General features: G+C 43.0%; 1 protein-coding gene across 1 annotated transcript in view; it reads right to left on the bottom strand.

Annotated features, from left to right (window-relative positions):
• The window catches only part of EXT2 (exostosin glycosyltransferase 2), a 119,587-nt gene extending 102,140 nt beyond the window's left edge, over window positions 1–17,447 (bottom strand). The window contains exons 1-4 of the mRNA XM_016146832.2: window positions 17,149–17,447; window positions 7,303–7,868; window positions 6,242–6,331; window positions 985–1,101 (exon numbers count right to left, since the gene is read on the bottom strand). Of these exons, the coding sequence (XP_016002318.2) occupies window positions 985–1,101; window positions 6,242–6,331; window positions 7,303–7,868; window positions 17,149–17,349 (974 nt within the window). The 5' untranslated portion in view covers window positions 17,350–17,447. The remainder of the gene's footprint in view (window positions 1–984; window positions 1,102–6,241; window positions 6,332–7,302; window positions 7,869–17,148) is intronic.
• Between the last annotated feature and the right edge of the window lie 2,423 nt (window positions 17,448–19,870).

The raw sequence follows: 19,870 nt of genomic DNA, 5'->3' as shown, positions 1-19,870 counted from the left end.
AGCTCATTGAGATTCTCACCATGAATTAGCACAACTTTATACAGACTACAGCAAAAGAGGTGAGACGAAATGCCTCACACATCCATGCTGTCAGTTCTTTTCATTTACTCATTCACGTATCGATAATACGAGCCAATTATGTGCCAGGAACAGAGGACATGACAGTTAAAACAGAGGCACCAGCTTCACTGCACTCATACAAAATCCCAAGCAGAGAGGCTTTGAGCAAGTCCTTACAAAGGGGCATAATGAGTGGTACGCTAGGAGAACCGCAAGTTGCAATGGGAGCATAAAGCAGAAGGGCCATGCCAGAGGCTGAGAAAGTGCCCCTCAAGTCACAGGTACTCAGGTTGAAAACTAAAGAATAAGGCATTAGTCTGATGAAAAATGAAGAAAAAGATTTCCAGACAAGGGAGTTTTATAGCCCAGAAAAACTCTAAGAGCAAACAAAGCTCATTCTAAGAACCAAAAGAGAAAAAAAGGCTAAAGATGGAGACAGTGGTCATGTGACAGAGGGTGCTGAAGGATATTTTAAGGAGTCTGGGCTTTATCCCCAAGGGCACTGTAAAGCCGACAGTCAGACTGGAGGGCAGCAAGATAGAGGCAGGGAAACCAAATGCGAGGCCATTTCCGCAATCCGAGGGAGTGATGATGACAACCTGGTACAGGGTGGGGGCAGAGGCAATGGAGAAGAAGACAGATCTAAGAAATATTTAGGATGTATAATCAACGGGACTTATTCTTTTGATATGGAAGTAAGGGAGAGGATGGAGTTAAGGACACCACACACATTTCTGATTTGGAAAGCTTGGTAGATAGCAGTGTAAATTTACTGGGATAGAGAATACTGAAGGATAAACAGGATTGGGGTTGGGGGGAGGAAGATGGTAGACTCATGGACCCTCACCTATATTCGATGCTGACTGCTGTGATACCCCCCACGATGAACCTCACATGAACCTGCCTGTGCTGAAGGCACCTTACCCTGATCCTTTCTCTGGAAGGTCCACCTCGGCTGACAGCGGACTATAGACAGGAATGCTGACATCGTAGCCTTGCCGGTAAGTCCATGTGGAGAAACCGCCACCAGCCAACAGAGCCCTGAAAGCAAAAAATGTTGTCAAACAATAAAAAAAAGTCTTCATTCTGATAAGCTCCGTGGAAAGGGATAGCAGTATGGTTAAGTCCTATCTTAATGTCATGGACCGGTTCTGTGACTTTAAGGAAATGACATAAAATGAAACCGACTTTACCACAGACTAATTCAGGGGCCCCTAACCCCCAGACCACAGACCAGTACCCGTCCATGGCCTGTTAGGAACCAGGCCACATAGCAGGAGATGAGCAGTGGGTGAGCGAGCGAAGCTTCATCTGTATCTGCAGCTGCTCCCCAGCGCTATCATCACCACCTCAGCTCCACCTCAGACCATCGTGCATTAGATTCTCACAAGAGCACCGGTTCCTGGTGTCAAAAAGGTTGGGGACCGCTGGGCTAATTGATACAAACAAGAGTTAAGTTCCTACTGCATCTCATCAATGTTATAATGAAACAGAGTTGAATGAAATGACACTCTTCAAGGACCTGTTTAATGGAGTCGTAATATCAACAACTAATGTTTAGAGTCATTTTTCTATAAAGACATTGTGCTACATGTTTTGCACTCATATCTCCTGGACATCAGCTGCATTCTATTCCTGAGTCACCTGTCTGCCTCTGGGATCCTACGTAGTCCTTCCTTCCTTTCCATTTTTTTAAAATACATCACAGCTCAGAAGACAAAGTCATACCCAACTCTTAGGTGCCTGTGCGATAACAGGCGTAACAATAGGCCTGCGCAGGAAGACTGGCTGGGCAGCCACTTACCAACTCACTGACTAGAATCTCAGGAGACAATGGGCACAGAAAGCAGCGGTGACAGCAAAGTATCGCGTCTCACACTGCCTATGCCCCCGCCTCTCTCCAAGTCCTGCTGTAAGCAGTTCTGCCCGCTGTTCCCCCAGAGCTATGTGTGAATCACGCAGCCTCGACCAGCGATCACCGTCTCCTCCAGTTACTCAGTCTTTTTAACCCAATTCCCTATCCAGGAAGCAGAATCCAGAATTGGACTTTTAGTGCTTTTCTGGCAGTTTGCATGCCCTAGCTTTTATTCTCCTTAAAATAGAAAGCTGTTAACACGCTGTTTTAATTGGATCCAGCGAGTAGTACAACGACACTTCATCAGAGAAAGGAAGCAGGTGTATATCACACCAACTTTTACTGTTATCCTGTCGTTGGGGCCCCAACCCCATCAAAATCACTTACTGGGGCAGAGTTTTGCCAGTTCCACACACTACACAGTCTGAGCCAAATGTCGAAACTGAGAAACCACATTTTCTGCAATGCTGATTGCTGCCAATCCCCTCCCTGCCCTGATGACAGCGGACGTTTTCTCCTAACACGACCGGCTAAAGTTCAAAGATTTTCAGCCCACGCCTGGGAGTCCCAATCTGTTTGTTTAAGCTTTGTGAAACCAAGAACTGGTTAGTGAGGTAATGTGCAGGCTGAAAATCTTCCCAGCTGCCAGTCTGCTCCGTAAAACTTAATGACTATCCTTAGCACCAAACATACGGTCTTATTTTTTCCTGATTAGCATTCGGCAATGAATCCATCCAGCATGAATCTGGGCAGGTTCCATGATCATGATGGCAAGCAGACTGTATGGGCCCCCATGACCTCTGTGCAGAGATGCAAACATGGATCCAATATAATACAGGCAGTGGACAGTCCAGGTAAGCCGGGGCAGTGGGTGATTAGGTAGTTACACCCACAGCCCCAGAGGAGAGGGGTTTGCTTATGTGGTGAGAAAGGAAGCAGGTATAAATCACACTAACTTTTATTGTTATTCTGTCCCTGGGGGGGCAGGGTGAGGGGCTATGCACTGGTAGTAGGAAAGCATGCAATCTGAAGCATGTCTTATGTCACAGATTGTACACGTGTGATCTCCATTTGTGATCTCGGAAAGAGCCATGGCTGCATTTAGTCAAACAGGCCTCACAGCAGCCCTGCTATTCACAAGGCTCCAACTTTAAGTCACTTTATCTTTTTCTGCCAATGTTCCCATAATACTATAATGGAGAAAATATTGTAAGCATGCTTTGCTTTACAGAACACGTGTTTTACATTGACTGAAAAGTGAATTTCTGGGAAGCGCATTCTGTTTTCCCATTATATATCCCAAAATCAGAGATCAGTTTCAAAGCTGCAAGAGACTGGATAGAAAACCTGCATTTAAAAAGGTATTAATATGATAATCAGACTAATGCCGGTCTAAGTGTTATATCACCCAGTGTTCTCCGGCATTTTTAGCATTGCCAGGACTTCTGGATCTACATCATCTGTCACTGAAGCCTCCCATGGTCCCATGTACTCCACAGTGCCTAGTGTGGCTATGTCCTCAGACGTTCTCATAGTTCTCCTCCTCTTATCTGAGTATTCGCAATGCCTAAACTCAGTCTGCAAGTTTACCCTTTGCTTCCTTTTAACCATGCATGCAATCGGGCCCGCAAATTCCTCAAATATAAAGCTTCAGGTTTGCGGGGGAGGGAAGCTGACCAATTCTATTGGTCATATTTATTTACTGAATCAACTAAACTGTAAAAAAAAAAAAAAAATTCTATGAGACAAGTAATTTTGAAATGGCTAGATACATGGTGAATATTTGGTGACATTAAAATTACTACTACTTTTTTTAGGTATGATAACAATACTGTAGTTAGGTTTTTCAAAAAGCCCTATCACGCAGAGGTTCAAGGAGAAATGTTCACATGTGTAATGATCTACCGCCTGGAGTTCGTCCCTAGATACTCTGGTGGGAGTGCAAGGGGCACAGATGAATGCGGACTGGCCTCGTGGTGACAACTCCCGAAGCTGGCGGGGACCTGGCGTTCACTGTACTAATCTCTCTTCTTTAATACAGGTTTGAAATTTTCCACGAGTTTATACATAAACAAATATTCGCCCACACAAAACAGAAATTTTTAAGGGATATGTGCAAAGACGGGACAACGAAAACCCCTGGTAGTAATAATATCACAGAACACATCTGAGAAAACAAAGATCAGTAAAGCAAGGCATCGAGGTATCGTTTGCTCCCATTTAAGTTAAAATAAAATGAGTGTGCACGCGCGCGCGTGTGTGTGAATGCATAAATCCAAAGAAAGAAGACTAGAAAAATACATGGTATTGGAGAACAGCAATTACCTTTCAGAAAGGGAATGAAAAGAGAGGAGGGTTTAAAAGCACATTTTTATACTGTACTCTTTATACATTTGCACACTGTTCCAACCTTCTACAAAGAAGGTATATCATGTATATAATTTTTTTAAATTGTAATGGAAATAAAAACAGACTTAAGCAGTATAAAAGACATATTCACTGAACAGACGTTTCCTTCTTGCATTTCCCTGAGAAAATTCTTAAGTAATCACACCTGTGACTTTCGTTTTCAGGAGAGCTAAGAAACAAGCAGTCTCATCTAGCCCGTCTGTTTCCTAATTTCTGAATAATCTGATCTGCAGCTCCTGCTGAAACCATTGCATACTCATGGTTTTGCCTCCTCTGAAATCAGGAGCAAGGACAAAGGATAAGAAAAATGAGCAAACAAATTTACTATTCCTTACCTCAACCAGAAGGCCACCTAAGTTTTAAAATGAAATTTCCCATATGCAAAGATAAGGACTACAGAGTGATTCATTACTTGGTATAGGACTGCCTCTAATCACTTACAAAAATACGTGCACAGGGAAAACAATTTAACCTTCCTAATCCTTAACACCTAAGAACTAGCAAAAACTTAAACTTTCTCCTGACTACTTGACACTTTCCTGCAGAGAAGTGAAACCCCATTAAACATGTGCACTTGATAAAAATAAAATCCTTCTCCCACGCAGATACATATACCAAAATGTCAGCAAACAGCAAAATGTCCCAAACAGAAACAAGCCCTTCTCAAAATAAACCCAGAACAGCAGGTGAAGACATTGCATTCCTAGCAGCTCTTTTCCTTCCCTTCTCGATTTCCCTTTCCCAGAACAACCGAATCCATAAAACAGTAGCCCACTCAGGCACACCGGTGCGGAGCGCCACATCGGGGATCGCTTTGTGTTTAGCTGGTTTCTACCGAATCTGTGTGGCCTGACTGCCCTCTATCGTCTGGAATGGTTTCTACACCTAAGCCGAAGAGTGGTCCTGGTATGTCCCTCTCTTCTAGTGACAACTGTATTTCCCGATAGAAACACAACACTGACTCTAGATAATCCTTAGAGCCAAAGAGAGCTTAGGTTTACTCTTCTGGGGTAAAGTACTACTAAGTGTAGATTTTCAGAAACAACAACATTAGCTCCTAAAACGTTGAAAACACAACAGGCTGTTTGCTCACCTTTTTCAGTATCTATGATTTTAAGAGTTAAACATCAACTGTAATAAAATCTGTTATAAATGCGTTCATACATAAACTTAGAACAATCCTGTCCCATGAGTATTGCCCAAGACTCTTATCTTGGGCCCAGACTATCTGCTCTCCTCAAAGCCTTCACCCCAGGACTAGGAGAAGAACTTGACGCAGCACCTCATTCCTGAGCTTTCCAGGAAGCCTCCAGCCAAAGTGAGTCCGTTGATGCACAAAATGGCTGGTAAATATAGTAAGAGAACTCAAAATCATAACCATGCAATTACGGCGCCCCCTAAGCCACATCTGCATATTTGGAAGGTTTTTTAGGAAGGAAGGGAAAAAGGCTTTTTGCAGGTTAAGAGGGAAAGAAAAACAGGAAGGAAGGAAGTGAATGAAACAACAGAGTAAATGATAATCGGAGTGGCTGCATTTCCCGACATTATAGGCATTAAACATCCTTTTCGCTCACCCGTGCCCTCTTCCCTCAGCAAGCTGTGGCTCTACTTTTGGCAAAAGCTCCCAAATTCAGAGAGTTTGCTAATCATGAACCAGGCCTTTGGGGGGTGGGAGTGCTGCACTCAGGACGGCATAACCCAGATTAACAAATAAAGATAGTTTTTAAGACGCTATGCTAGAACAGCAGCTCTCATTGGTTCTCCACAACGGAGTTAAGCAGGTCTCTTGAGAAAGGAAATGCCTAGGGCAATTTTTTATTGAAAAAAATTCTGATTACAAAGTAAGTCCCAGTAGGCTTAGGAATATGACTTCATATGAACAGAAACCCACTAAGTGACAATGTCAAATACACCAACCTGTCTCTGGGGACATCCAGAGCTGTGTTATAATCTGGGGGACCTCCAGGCAGCATGTTGAACAGCAGATGGTTTGTACCTCGATCCCACCTATTAAGAAATTAAACAGGGAGGAGAATTCACATGTCATGTCACTGATGAAGAAACGAAAACGAGAATCAGCTACTGAATGACAAGTACCAAGTATTCCCAGTCTCCATTAGGGCCACTTCTAAACACACACAGTGAGTTCCTAGAAATCCCAGCAGCAGGTCAGGCACCAGCCTGGCCCCTCAAAAGGAACAATGGATGGATGTGTACTTGAAGCTTGTCCCTCACAGAACAGCTTGCGGGAATGAAAATCTGAAAGCTCTCTGAGTGTTTACCATTTGGTTAAAGGAACAAAAAGAAATAAAATATATAAAAAGCTGGTTAATAAATTATGGGACGTGTGGAATACTATATAAATCTTAAAATTACACAGTAAAAGAATATGAAATTATTTGAAAATACATTCATGATATATTAAGAGAAAAAGGTAGCAAGGGAATATGTACCGTGTGCTCCCATTCTTGACAAAAGTGAATATATAAACATGCATATGTATATATTTATATACAAAAATGTATATATAATGCATATGTGTATATTTTTATATAAAAAACTGAAAAGTAACATTAAAATAATGATTACCTCTTAGAAGCAAGGTTATGAGTCTTATATTCTTTTTGTTTATTTGCATTTTCAGTAATTTTTAAAGTGAACATACATTATGAGAGTAATAAAGAGAAAGGGAAAGTATTTAAATTTAAAAGGAAAAATATAGGAAGACAAACCATCCTCATGTGTTTTTAGACTCTAAGAAGCTGGGAGGCCGCAGGAGCAGCACGGATGGCAGACAGACTGCTCTTCACTGGCAGGGGCCGCTGGGCTCACACTACCAGTCAGTCGCCCATCCACATTCCATCCCATGAGAAAAGAGAAGGCAGCTGGAAGCCAGCTTAGGGAAAGAAATGCTCCTCTCCCTGCCCTGCCCTTGATTCTCTGAAGCACTTGGCTCAGGTCTGAAAAGTGCTAGCTACCTAGAGAGCTGGGCCAGCGCTTGCGCCGTCTCCTTAATGCGGAACGTGTTCTGGTTCAGCACATCGATGGACGGGACAAACAGGCAGGCCCGGGTGATGTCGTCGGTATAGTAGTCACTGTCTGAGATAGCCGTGAGCAGTTCATTGTACTCCCGGGAGATGGTGTTGCTGACTGGGACGCCAAAGTCATCCACGTACTTTTTCAGAGGGTAGATATACACCTTGATTTTGTTCTTTGGGTTGAAACCACAGCGGTAGACATCGAAACACGTGTGCATTCTGCAACTAAGATCGCCCCGCTCGGGGATGGGACTGTCGGCCGGCAGCCTGACCACCGGCACGTCCCGGACACTGCGCTTCTCTACGCTCCAGTCATTTGACGACTCAATGGAATGCGGCCAGAACTGAAACATGCCGGTGGCGATGAGGCCCAGGAGGACAACGGAGAAGAGGGTGATGTAGTAGATTCGGTGCTTGGTCTTCATTCTTGGGATGAGGGCAGGACCCCGGATATTGTACTTGACCGACGCACACATAATGGCACAGACAGCCTCTTCCTTACACTCCTAGTTACCAGGCACAGAAATGAAAAAAAAAAAGAAATATTTAGGGTAGCAAATGATAGTTGAAAGAACTATTTGACTTTTAATATATACCTATTTCTTTCCCTAAAGTGATTTGATGAAATAATAAAAAAGAAACTTTTGACCATCCTTTGCATATATAAATATATGCTATATAATATCTTTAATATTTAATACTACATATACTAAATATAAATATTGATATGAAATATAAAAATATAACTATATTCTACAAACATACCTTCACCGAAAGCATGAGCTGAAAATGTGTGGAGCCTAGGAAGACAGGTGTTGACCAAGAAAGAAAAATCAAAAGTGGAATAGCTAAAGACAGTTGTCTTGTTGTTGTTAAACACCTGCGTAACATAAACTGATGCTTTGTCTGGACAAACTGACAGTTGCTCTAAAATCTGTTTTCATTCATTTATGCATTCAGCTCTCTGCCGAGCACCCATCACGCACTGCGAAGGAAACAAAGAAGAACGCAAACACGCCACCTCTGAAGAACTTACATTCTCTTAAGGAAGATAACACAAACGGAACTGTACCAAAATGCAAAATATAAAAAATACCACTAGAAAAATATCAATAAAGTGGCAAGGGTATTAGAGAAGAAAAGAGTAATCTTTAAATAAAATACACACCGACGTTGTATTTGAAGGCGCTGGCTGACAAACTCAGATGGAAGGAATGAGGAAAGGAACGGAGGGGAGGTTAGGGAGAGAGGGAGCAGAAGAAAGGCCAGTGTGGTGATCGGTTTCCAAGACTGATGCCAACCATTCTTCTCCTCGGCGAATGTGCAGACGACTTTTCTAATCAAAAGGTAGAATCTATCCCCCTTCCCCCTGAATCTGGGCAAGTCTTATGACCAGCTTTGACCAAGAGAATGTGTTAGAGGTGACATTCTCGGGCTTTTGAGCCCAGGCCTTAAACGACCCTATAGCTGCTGCTTTTGTCCTCTTGGAACCCAGCTGCCATCTCTAAGGCGGTGGCGCTCCTGACTGAAGGCAACCTCAGGGAGACCCCAGTGAAAGCCAAGCCATGTGAAGCGGACAAGAGCCATCCACCAAGTTCCACGTGGACGGCGGAATCTTGAGCAACTACGTGATTGTAGTTGCTTTTAAGCTGCTAAGTTTGGGGTTGGTTTGTTACCCAGCCATAGCTAAATGAAACAGCCAGTAAGGATCATCGACTGATAAAAGAAAATTTTTAGTCCTCAACTGAAATTGCAGAGTTCCCCTGTAGATCCTTACCAAATAAACCTCACCCATCTGATGCCTAGATACCCTGTGGGGAGGGTAGAGCCCTGAGTGTGATTGCATCATATGTCACAGACTTGCCATGTTACACAAGCTACTGTGGCATTCGACATGTCAAAGTCCTAATCTACAAAATGGTCCGATTCTACTGACTAATCTTTCAGAAAAGCTATTAATATAAAGGAAAATAACTGGAAAGCTCACAGACCATCATAGGGTTTATCAACCATTTTTACTTTGGCTAAAGAGAGCTCTCCCCAGTCACTGCCCACACTGTAAAACTGCCTCCTGCCTAACTAGCGAGGTCCTGGCTAGCCGTGAATGTTAGAATCATTTCCAGCTTTTTGGATAAAATGTGGACAGTCGTGAATGATTTGTTTGTATCTAAGACCATGAGCTAGAACATAAGAAATGTGCATACCACAGACTAATGTAGGAAAGCTCATACATTTTAAGCCTAAAGATTCTCATCTTTGGAGCATACACATCAGCCATTCAACACGTGCTTATTGATTCTATGACAGAAATTCAGACATGAGCGCTATTTCATTTTTTTTCTGTCATTCTACCAACCAACAGGATGTTCCCAGCCTGCCCTCACCCCCTACTACCTCCAGCTCTGCCCGCTCCAACAGCTTTCTTGCCACTTTAAGTGTCCCTCCTAGAGTTCAAGGACAGGAGGTCTCAGGATGAAAGGATGCAAGGAGCTGCACCCTCCGCTGCTCCATGTCAGAACTTCCCACAGGCTCCTCAGGTTTGTTTACATCCTGAATCAGTGGTTGTCAAACGCCCAAAGGCTGAGGCTCACACAGGAAGCCTGTTAAAGCGGAGTCTGGCCCCAGCACTGGAGGTCTGTACTAGTAGGTCTAAAATAGAGTCAAAGCATCTGCCCTTTTAGCAAGCTCCCCAGATAGATGTTTGTTTCGTGCAACCAGATCTAACATCTTTACTAAAATTAGTCAAACTACCTTTTAACACAGTGACTTTCAAACTTTCTTTTTTAAAGCAAAATCTACAAAAAGAAACACATTTTATATTGTGACCCAATACAGACACAGATGTGTGTGTGCATATATGTATTTGAAATGAAAGTTTAACAAAACAACATTTAATCTTAGTACACAGTACTAGCCATAGAACATTTGGTGAACACTATTATTTTTCTATTGTTATTCTATTGCTTTCTAAAAAATTCTGGCCATAACCTACTAGGTCATTTATAAGACCCAATATTGGGTCACCTAAAGTTTAAAAAATACAGTCTGCATGCTAAAAAAAAAAAACAAACAAACTGGGGTTAAAGAAAAAAAAATACAATCTACTTACACATGAGCTTTACAAATTTTCATGAGCTGCAGATTAACTATAAGAAAAGACATTTTCATAACAAAATAAACCCAAAGATAATAGAAGAAAATAAAAAATGAAACAGAAATTTAAAAATAAAATAGAAAGGCTCTACGAAGTTAAAAGTTGTTTTTTAAAAAAGATAAATAAAATGGACATTTAACGTTATTCTGGCATGATTAATCAAACTAAAGAGAATAAAAGCACAAATAAACATCTGTAATGGAGGGGACCATAACTCTATCTGCTGCCTATATTTAAAAAATAAGATGATACCAATACACTTATGCAAATATATTTGAAAACTGAGAAAAAACAAAAAAAATATTTTAAAGTGTAGCTTAACAAAACAAGGAAAAATAGCAAACCTGAACAGTTCTATAACATTAAAGAAAATGAATCAAAAGTTTTTAAACCTTCCTACAAAGAAAATTCCAGACCCAGAAGATTTACTAACATTAAACATTCAAGAAACAATAATTTCAATTTTACACAAATTATTCCAGAGTTCATAAAAAAGAGGGAATACTCTACAGCTTATTTTAGGAGGCTAGTATGATCTTAATACCAAAATCTTAGACTAGTGGTTCTCAGAGTGTGGTTTTGGGACTCCAGGGGTTCCCCACGATCCTTTCGAAGGGTCTATAATAATATTGACATGACTTTTTTCACTTTCATTTTCCAGAGGCTACTTGATGTGTGATATTGCAAACAGTCAATGCAAAAGCAGATATTGAGAATCCAGCTGTCTTCTATCAAGCTTTTTCTAAAAATAATGAAAAATATCAACTCAGATTCAAAATCCTCAACTCCAACCAAAATATATACAAAGAAAACCCCACATAGATAAATCAAAGTAAAACCACTAAAAAGAAAGCCAAAGAAAAATAATAAAAGCAACCAGAGGGAAGAAAAATCTATCTAAGGCAGATTAAAAAGCTATACATAACAGACAAAACTATAAAATGTTTAGAACACAACAGAGAATATCTATGACTTCTGGGCAGAGAATGATTTCTAAAACAACACAAAAAGTGCAAACCATAAAAAAATAAAATGATAAATTCAGGGTTACAATTAAGAACTTTTTCATCGAAAGATACCAGTCTACAAACCTGAAGATATTTGCAATACATACAACCAATAAGGCTTAGTAACCAGAAGAACTCCTACAAAGCAATAAAAACAAAAAACTGCAAAACAAAAAATAGACAACTGGACAAAAGACTTACACAGAAATTTCACTGAAGAAGAAACAAAAATGGCACATAAACATTTGCAAAGACATTTGATCTCATTTATGGTCAGGGAAAGTAAAACCACAATGAAACATCTTCTACCCACCCGCATAGTTAAATGTAAGAGTCCAACACCGCCAAGTGCTGGTGGGGGACCCAGAGCCACAGGAACTCTCCTCGCAGGAGTATGACCTGGCTCCAGAGTTCCAAGTGGTTATTGGAAGGACTGGAAAGAAGAGGGGGGCTGATACCCACTACATTAGAGTCCCAGGCATCATGTTTTGCGTCCTATCTATCATAGCGCAAGTCCATCTGTCCTTGCCCCTCCCCAAATAAAGAACCAAAGACAAAGATGGAGGTGATCTCAGGAAGCCAGAGTGACCGAGCAAGGAGAAAGAGACAGGGAAACACAGGAAGGCCAATAAGGAATGTGTTAAGCTGGTCGCTGCTGTGGGCGACAGGGGCCTTAGGGCTTCTGGGAACCCTCTGAGGAACCACGTAGACTAGTCTGGTTGCTCATGAAGATGAAAAACTTGGGCATTTATCTGCCAACTCCTATGCGCTATTGATTGAGGCCTGCCTGGTACTATTATTAGCTCAGAGCCTGTGGTCGACAGCCCTCAAAAGATCTGGATATTATTCTTTCGTTGATATACAGTTAGTCTGACAAAAAAGCTGAGGTTCCCTTGAGAAAAAACAGAGGGACCATTTGTCTGTACTTGCAGCAGGGATGTTGCAAATCCCTCTTCAAAGAGAACCAGCCTCCCTCTCAATCCACGGGCTATGGGTCTGAGCCCTCAAATCTGAAAACTAGGTGATGAGACAGCTCCTTTTTCCTGGTTATACAAGTCAAGCAGCACCCTAGTCAGCCACCCATCTGTACTGCAGTGGCTCGCAACACGCAGGTTGTGAGTTGGGTCTGGACGCCCACATGGGTATTGCATCTGCCTTGCTTCGGATGGTCAGTGGCACCAACAGCCTTTGCTATCTCAGAATCCTATTATCCTCATAGATGCTTGGGAACCCAGTTCCATGGTCATACCTCCTAAAGTCAATCCTGGCCTACAGAGGACAGCCAACACTGAGCTTCTCAAAGTGGTCCCGTTACTGAACATTCCATATTACCGAGTGACGGGAGTGTGCCTTCCTAGAAACTTGGGGAGGTAGCGCATCTCTGGCCTTACGAAATAAATGTTTCAAATGTCCACCTCCCATCTCCTTCCGATCCTTTCCTCAGTACTCCGCCTAGACCGTTCTGGCACCTCCACCTCATTTAATGTAGGCAGAGTTTCTTAACCTCAGCACTAACGACAATTCGGGCCAGGTAATTCTTTTTTGTGGGGAGCTGTTCTGTGCAATGTAGGAAGTTTAGGAGCATCGCTGCTCAACAGAAGGAAGAAGCAATCCTTAATAGTGACAATTAAAAATATATCCAGACGTTGCAAAATTTCAGCTGGGGAGGCAAAAATCACCCCAAGTTGAGAACAACTGACATCAGCCATTGCCTCGTCCAAGCTTCAAGGAGCCAACTCAGCAGCATATCAAGACTGGCTCTAGTCATCTTTGCTAGGTCCTTAAATCCTGAAAGATGCGAGAACCCCCAAGGCAACAGTCTCTCCCCTCCAGATTTATAGTCCACCAGTACCCTCAAGCTTGGTGTAACACCCTCAAGATTCACTCCCACATGTGCTTCCTGTGGAGAATGGGTTGCAAACTGACAAGGTCCTTGCAATCTGTGAGGCCAACCAAGGGTTGCCTCACATCTATGAATCCTCCTAAGAATGGGAAGTAGGAACTGATCAGAGAACAATGCGGGCTGTGTAGGGTGGGGGTTACCCTATGGAAATGGAAATGATTACAGTACAATGTGGAGGTTGGGTGGGATAATCTCATTTTAGCCAGCAAATGTATGCTCTTGTATAAAAGCAACTTGCACAAATAAAATCGCTCTCTACTCCATCATCAGCGGATAGTGGGCCTCCCGATCCCAGCTTTCTGTCTTTCTTTTCTCAATGTCCCACCGTTCCCACTCAGGATTATTTTCCAGGGCCACGCTGTATGCGGCACTCCCCCGACTCCAGCTGGTCCATGTAAATCAGGTCCTACAACTCTTTCAATACTAAAACGACTTACCCATAGCAGGACAGTACTTGCTGAAGCAATGCCTGCTGAGGCAAGGCTGAGATCTGAAGGGATGGGGAGGCAGATCTTGAGGAGGATAAGCACCATCCTGGAAGGTATGTGCCCCAAGTGAGATCTGTGCACAGGGTCCAGGCAAGCAGAAGCTGTTCTCTACAGCGGAGAGATGGAAACTCCTGCTGGCTCAGAGGAGCTAAGGAAATCTGGGAGTTCAAAGTCTTCAGTGCCTCCACCCAAATATCTCCATCACAAGTCTCACCCCTGACTTGAGCAGAAGCAACCTGTCAAGGCTGTGGATTCAACGTCCTTTGCAATTCTGCCAGTTATGATTAAATTCTGGGCCTGATTTTCAACACAGTCTGCCCTCCAGCCGCAGGTGATGCTGCCATGGAGACTTCTGTCTTCCACAGTGTGTCCTGACACCTTGCTGATCTGAGCCTGCTCTTACCTCAAAGCCTGTGAGGGAGGTAACAGGAGCCACCCACTTCTGCTACCTTTATCATTACCACTGTCCACATGCTAGAACTACTGCACTGGTCACTGCTTTCCCTTCTACCTCAATCTCATCTCAACCCACTGCTGGTGAGTCTTACAACTGTGATGCTAGAGAGTAGTACCGCGGCTATCGACACCTCACTTAGCACCAGCCAAGGGGTCCTTGTTGGCATCTGAGGATGAGTGATTCCAGTTTCACAGTACTAGTCTCAGGGCTCGCTCTCTAGAGGCACCTGTAGTACCAGCTGTCTTACTTTATGTTCTGCCAAACTAAGAAAAAGTGACTTGTGTGCATGTTTCTTGCAGAAGGTGAATCCAGAAAGCCAGAATGAAGGAGTAAGGAGTCAGGGAAGAACAGAGCCATTAGGGTGCATTGTGGAGCTGGTTACCATACTGAGCGGGGCATATGGACCTCAGTCCTGCTAGGGTCCCTCTGAAAAATACACCCTAGAACTGTCCCTTTGAAGGATAGGGAGAGATGGCTTTCAGCCACCGAAGCCCATCCCCTACTGGTTGAGGGCTGTCCCCAGAGAAGTAAACTCACATTTCTGAGGTATCGCCCCACAGGCTAAGCGAGCTTCCACCAGTCTGTTCCTAACAGCTGAGAGAGATGGTGAGAGCCTGAGGTAGAATAAAAACTCAATAGATGAGGTGAAAAGCCTTAAGTGAAAAAGAAAAGAATGAGAAAAGAAGAAAAAAGCCCCTTCCTAAGAGATACTTCAGAGACAGAGAAACTTCTCTGTGAGCATCCACATACTTTTTACATATTTCATTACAGCACTTATCATATCATATTAATTAGTTAAGTAATTATAAGTCTGTTTCCTCTGTTGGTTATTATTTCCTAGTAGAGTTTTTCTTCCCTGTTCAGGATCCCAAACATCTAATACCGTGTCTAGGACTCATTTCACGTAACCGTAAATGTCTGTTGAATGAATGTCTCCACCCTCCCCAGTTCCGTCAGTGCACACACTGTTCAGAGTCCAAGTTTTGAGTTATTATATGGTGATAACTCTGATTATTTTCCTTCTTGGATTCTAGTTTCCGAAGGTGGGGAGGATGGCAAGGTACTTCCACAAACTGATCTTCTTCTGTACCCTAAGTACCCTCCTATCCCCTAGCAATGAGCTTCCCTGAAGAGGACAGACCAAAAGGAATCTCCTACTGATGAATGTTTGTCGCATATAATTCAGTTACCTGGATCGAAACAAGAATTTCACAACAAAGCCCTACAAACTTCACCCTCCTTGAAATGCCTCAAACCTGTCCCTGCAAATTACTGGAATCCTCTGGCTGGCTGTCAAGCACTGAGTCACTGGAAAAATCTTTTAAACTCACTCTCCTGTCCAGATGAGATGCATTTTCTGTTCCTGGAATTATTTATTCCTAAAATTTGCCTGAATAACCTTTCCTTGGTGCTTTAGGCTGTATGCAATTCACTTAGTCCAATGTTTTGAGTGAGTCTTTTAATCTTTTTTAGAAAAGCTCACATAGCTGAATACCTAGGGTCACTGCTACACTAAAATTTAACACAACTGTGCCCGTAAACAAAGGAACCAAATGCTAGCAAAAGCAGAAAAATCGGAAATTCATTGCCTTACCTGACAGGGTTCTTTATAGTTAAAGTTATATAATGGCTAACCAGCCCTAAAAATAGTTTCCAATTCGAACAAACAAAAAAACTGTGCCCCTTTGTGCCAGGATGTTTTAAGCACTTTGTATTAACTTAGTTAATCTTCCTAACAGTAACATGTGACAAGCTGTTATTACCCTCATTTTACAGACGGAGAAAATGCAACAGCAAGGTTAAGTAATTTCCCCAATGACACACAACTAGAAAATGCCAGTGCTAGGATCTGGAGGACAACACTCTGGGCCTGGAGCCTGGGCTCTTCACATGTGAAGCTGCTTCTCTTGATTACCTTTAAAAGCCTGGATTAGAACAACCTTTTTCACTCCTTAATTAGCAAGGCCAGAGTTACTTAACAAAAATCTAATCCATTCATACCAGCACACACAACCAAGAGACTTAAGTCAGAGGAAGTGAGAAATGATGAAAGCTGAATCATATATTGTATTACCGTGAATAGCCCCTGAGCTCTGAAATTTACAAGCCACGTCCAGTTTTTCTTTCTTTAGAGCACTCCATGGTCTTAGAATTTAAAACTGGCCTAAGAAGCAATTATTTGAGTTCCAAAATAATATACATAGATCTAGTTCCTACCGCCCGTAAGAAAACTCCAAAAGCCCCTGAGCTTCGAGTCCATGCCCAGGGCCAAGGCACCCGTGGCCACCTTCCCCACCAAGTCCTCTCTCGGAGCTGGTTGGGGCATCAAACCCTGCCCCAGGCATCCGGCACTGCTCAGGATGCCACAGGCCACCAGAGCACCCAAGGCACAAGAAATCCCCGTGGGAGGGAACAGATGCCTGCAGCTAACGGGAAGGAGGTGGGAGAGGTCGCGGCGGAGGGTGAACACCGCGGGAAAAGGAAGCTGCAGGGTCCCAGAAAAAATGAAAGGAGTGGACAGGCGATTGGAGTGGAAAGGGGATACAGGTGGGAACCAAGCGCGGCGGTTGACCAGGTGAAAGCCATGCGGCAATCAAACTGGTCCCAAAGTGGTAAATCATCGAGAGCGACCCCGCGGGGGTCCGGGGCACCTCTCCCAGACTTCGGGCCTCCGCACCGCCCGTGCTTCCCCGCTGCCCAGGGCCGGACTCCGCCACGGCCCGGGGAGGCCCGAGCCTGCACCTCGGTGCCCACCGGCCTTCCCGCGCCTCGCTTACCTCGGCCACGGCTGCGTCCCGCTCGGCCCCGCGCTCGGTCACTGGCTCATGCCGCAGGGCGCGGGCCACGGCTGCAGGGGTAAGACTGCGGCGAGTCGGCGGCCGCCACCGCCCGCGCCGGGGCTGAGCGAGCGAGCGAGCGAGCGGGGAGTTCGGCGCCTGCGACCGGGCTCGGCGTCTGACACCGAGCGCACTGCGCATGCGGGAGCGGTCCGGGTCCGCGCCCCCTGCTGGCCAGGAGGAGTCTGGACACCACTTAAGGGTTTCTCCAAGCAGACGTGCCAAGCTCAGGTTCCACAGAGAAACTCAATTAAAAGCTGAGAAGCCTCATTCATAACAAACTACAGACCGAAACAACGAGGCAGCATGCTTGACTTAAAAAACTGTTATAAAACTGACAAAAATGTAAATGTTTTATTATAATCAGTACTGGTGAGCGTGCAAACATTCCTGTAGGTCAATTTGGCAGTACCTATCAAATGTAAAATGCAGTAAGCTTCCCCCAGTAATAATCCCTCTGTATGGAGTTTACCCTACAAATATTCTCAACAATGTTTATCAAAAATATTTATTACAGTTTTGTTTCTAATAATAAGAAAACTGGACACAGCCCAAATAATGAAACATGATTAGAATGGAATAATGCAAGAATGCATATATATGTTGGTATGGAGATATCTTCAAGATATGTTCACATGAAAGCATGGACTAAAATTGTGCAAGTATGATCTCTTTTATGTAAAAAAAAAAAAAAAAGTAGCTACACAAACAGGAAAGACAAACAGGAAAGATAAAATATATGTGTACATGCTGATATTCAGGCATATGTATAATTTTTTTCTGGAAAGAATCCAAAAAAAAAATCCACTTAAGTTTTGGAGAAATTGTGGAAGCAGAAATGGGGGAGAGAGATTTATTTTTATTTTGTTTCTGCATTATTTACATGATTTAGCCTTCCAGATGCACAGTAAAATCCTGTCATAAGGTAGCAGTAAACCCTAAAAAAGTTAATCAAAAGTCAGCATAATGTTACTGAGGTTAATGAAACGACCCCACTGAACCTATGCAATTTATTGGTACTGGCTGCAGAATCCAAATCCATTTCTGGTCCCAACTATATCTTAGCGCCATCTGGTGGAAGTTGACAATTACAGCTTAACTATCCATGGGGCTTCCTGCAGCAATAGCGATTTCAGAAATATTCTCGTGAGTTAATGTCTCCTTGTCACCGATCCAGGGAGATTGGGACCAGTGTACTCCAGAGATAGGAGACCCACATTCGGTGTCTCCACATCCGTAAAAGCACTGCCCTGCCCTCAAAAGTCATTCTCCCCACCTCCACGCACACATAAATGATTGGAAATTTAGCACACGTAAACCCCATTTGAGAACTAACTGGAGAGCATTTTGCTTTCTTCTTTGTCTTTTTCTGTATTAAATGTATATGTGTATGTTTTTAATTAACCATTCATTCTTTAATTAAATGAAGACTTCCTGCATTAAAGACCTATATCAGGCACAGCCTTTGAAGAACCTACCTATCTTATTCACTTTACAACCCCAGGCATGCACAGTGCCTGGAACATAGTAAGTGCTCAGTGAGTATTTTCTGAGTGAATACAAAAGAATGCCCGGACGCTCGAGGAGATCAACAGAAAGCAGACAAATGCACAAGTAAGATGAGCCAAAGAAGAGGGTGAAAGTGGCAGAGAATATAAAGAAAATGCCACAGGGCTCAAAAGAGAAAGCAATCACGCCCAGTTGGGAAGATGTAAGGATACTTCATGCAAGAGCTGGTATCTTTGCTGGTCCTGGAGGATATCTAGGATTTTGACAAGTAGAGAGGTGAATAGGGCAATTGAAGCAAAGGAAAAAGACATGAGCAAAGGCACAGATGTGATCAAGAAGAAGCAGCAATCAGAAAGAGAAAGTGTTTTTTTTTAATCCAGTGTGGCTAAAACAGTATGATTACATTTCTAGGGGTAGAAACCATGCACGTAATTAGAGGTGAGAAGGTACAGAAGCTGTGATATCAGAAACTACAAGATGTTAAAGGAGAAGATGACTGCAGAGAAGAGTGGGAAAGAAAATAGGAGCCAGGACCTACCTGAAATCCCCGAGAAGGTAGAAAAGTGTCCTAGTACTCAGTGCTTAATAGAGGAGAGGCTGTAGAAAGATGTTACATTACTTCATTGAAAAGTACAGGACAAAGCAAAGATGGCACAAGACCCGCTAACTCAGTGGGTCAGGAAATGGAAATAAAAGTTAGAAAGGGCGTGGCTTCCGAGGAAAGTGGCATCATCTGAGTGCAAAGAGCACAGGATTTTGAACCAAACCAACTTCACTTTGATTCCTGGCTCTGTTACATTTTAGTTATGTGACTTTGAGCCTATCATTCCATTTCATTGAGACTCAGTTTCCTATTCTCTAAAATGAGGGATAATAATGTCAGCTTCCCAGAGTTGTTAAGAATTAGAAATAACACATGTAATTAACCCAGCATAGCATCTGGCACATAGACAGTATTCAAGAAGACAGGGAAGTGGAATGAATGAATGAAAGTTAGAAAGAAAAAGGAAAACAAATTCTAAACCAAACAACATGGTTAATAGAAAAGAAACACTGATTCCACAGTCACTTAAAAGAGGAGCAAGGAAAGAGACGGCTTTCCTAAACAAGAGCATCAGCACCAGAGAAGGGTCTTCAACAAATGGCTTTAAGG

The sequence above is a fragment of the Rousettus aegyptiacus genome, unplaced genomic scaffold (genome assembly GCF_014176215.1).
Source record: "Rousettus aegyptiacus isolate mRouAeg1 unplaced genomic scaffold, mRouAeg1.p scaffold_m13_p_5, whole genome shotgun sequence".
In the NCBI taxonomy this organism is placed as follows: Eukaryota; Metazoa; Chordata; class Mammalia; order Chiroptera; family Pteropodidae; genus Rousettus; species Rousettus aegyptiacus.
This window is presented reverse-complemented; position numbering and strand designations above follow the sequence as displayed.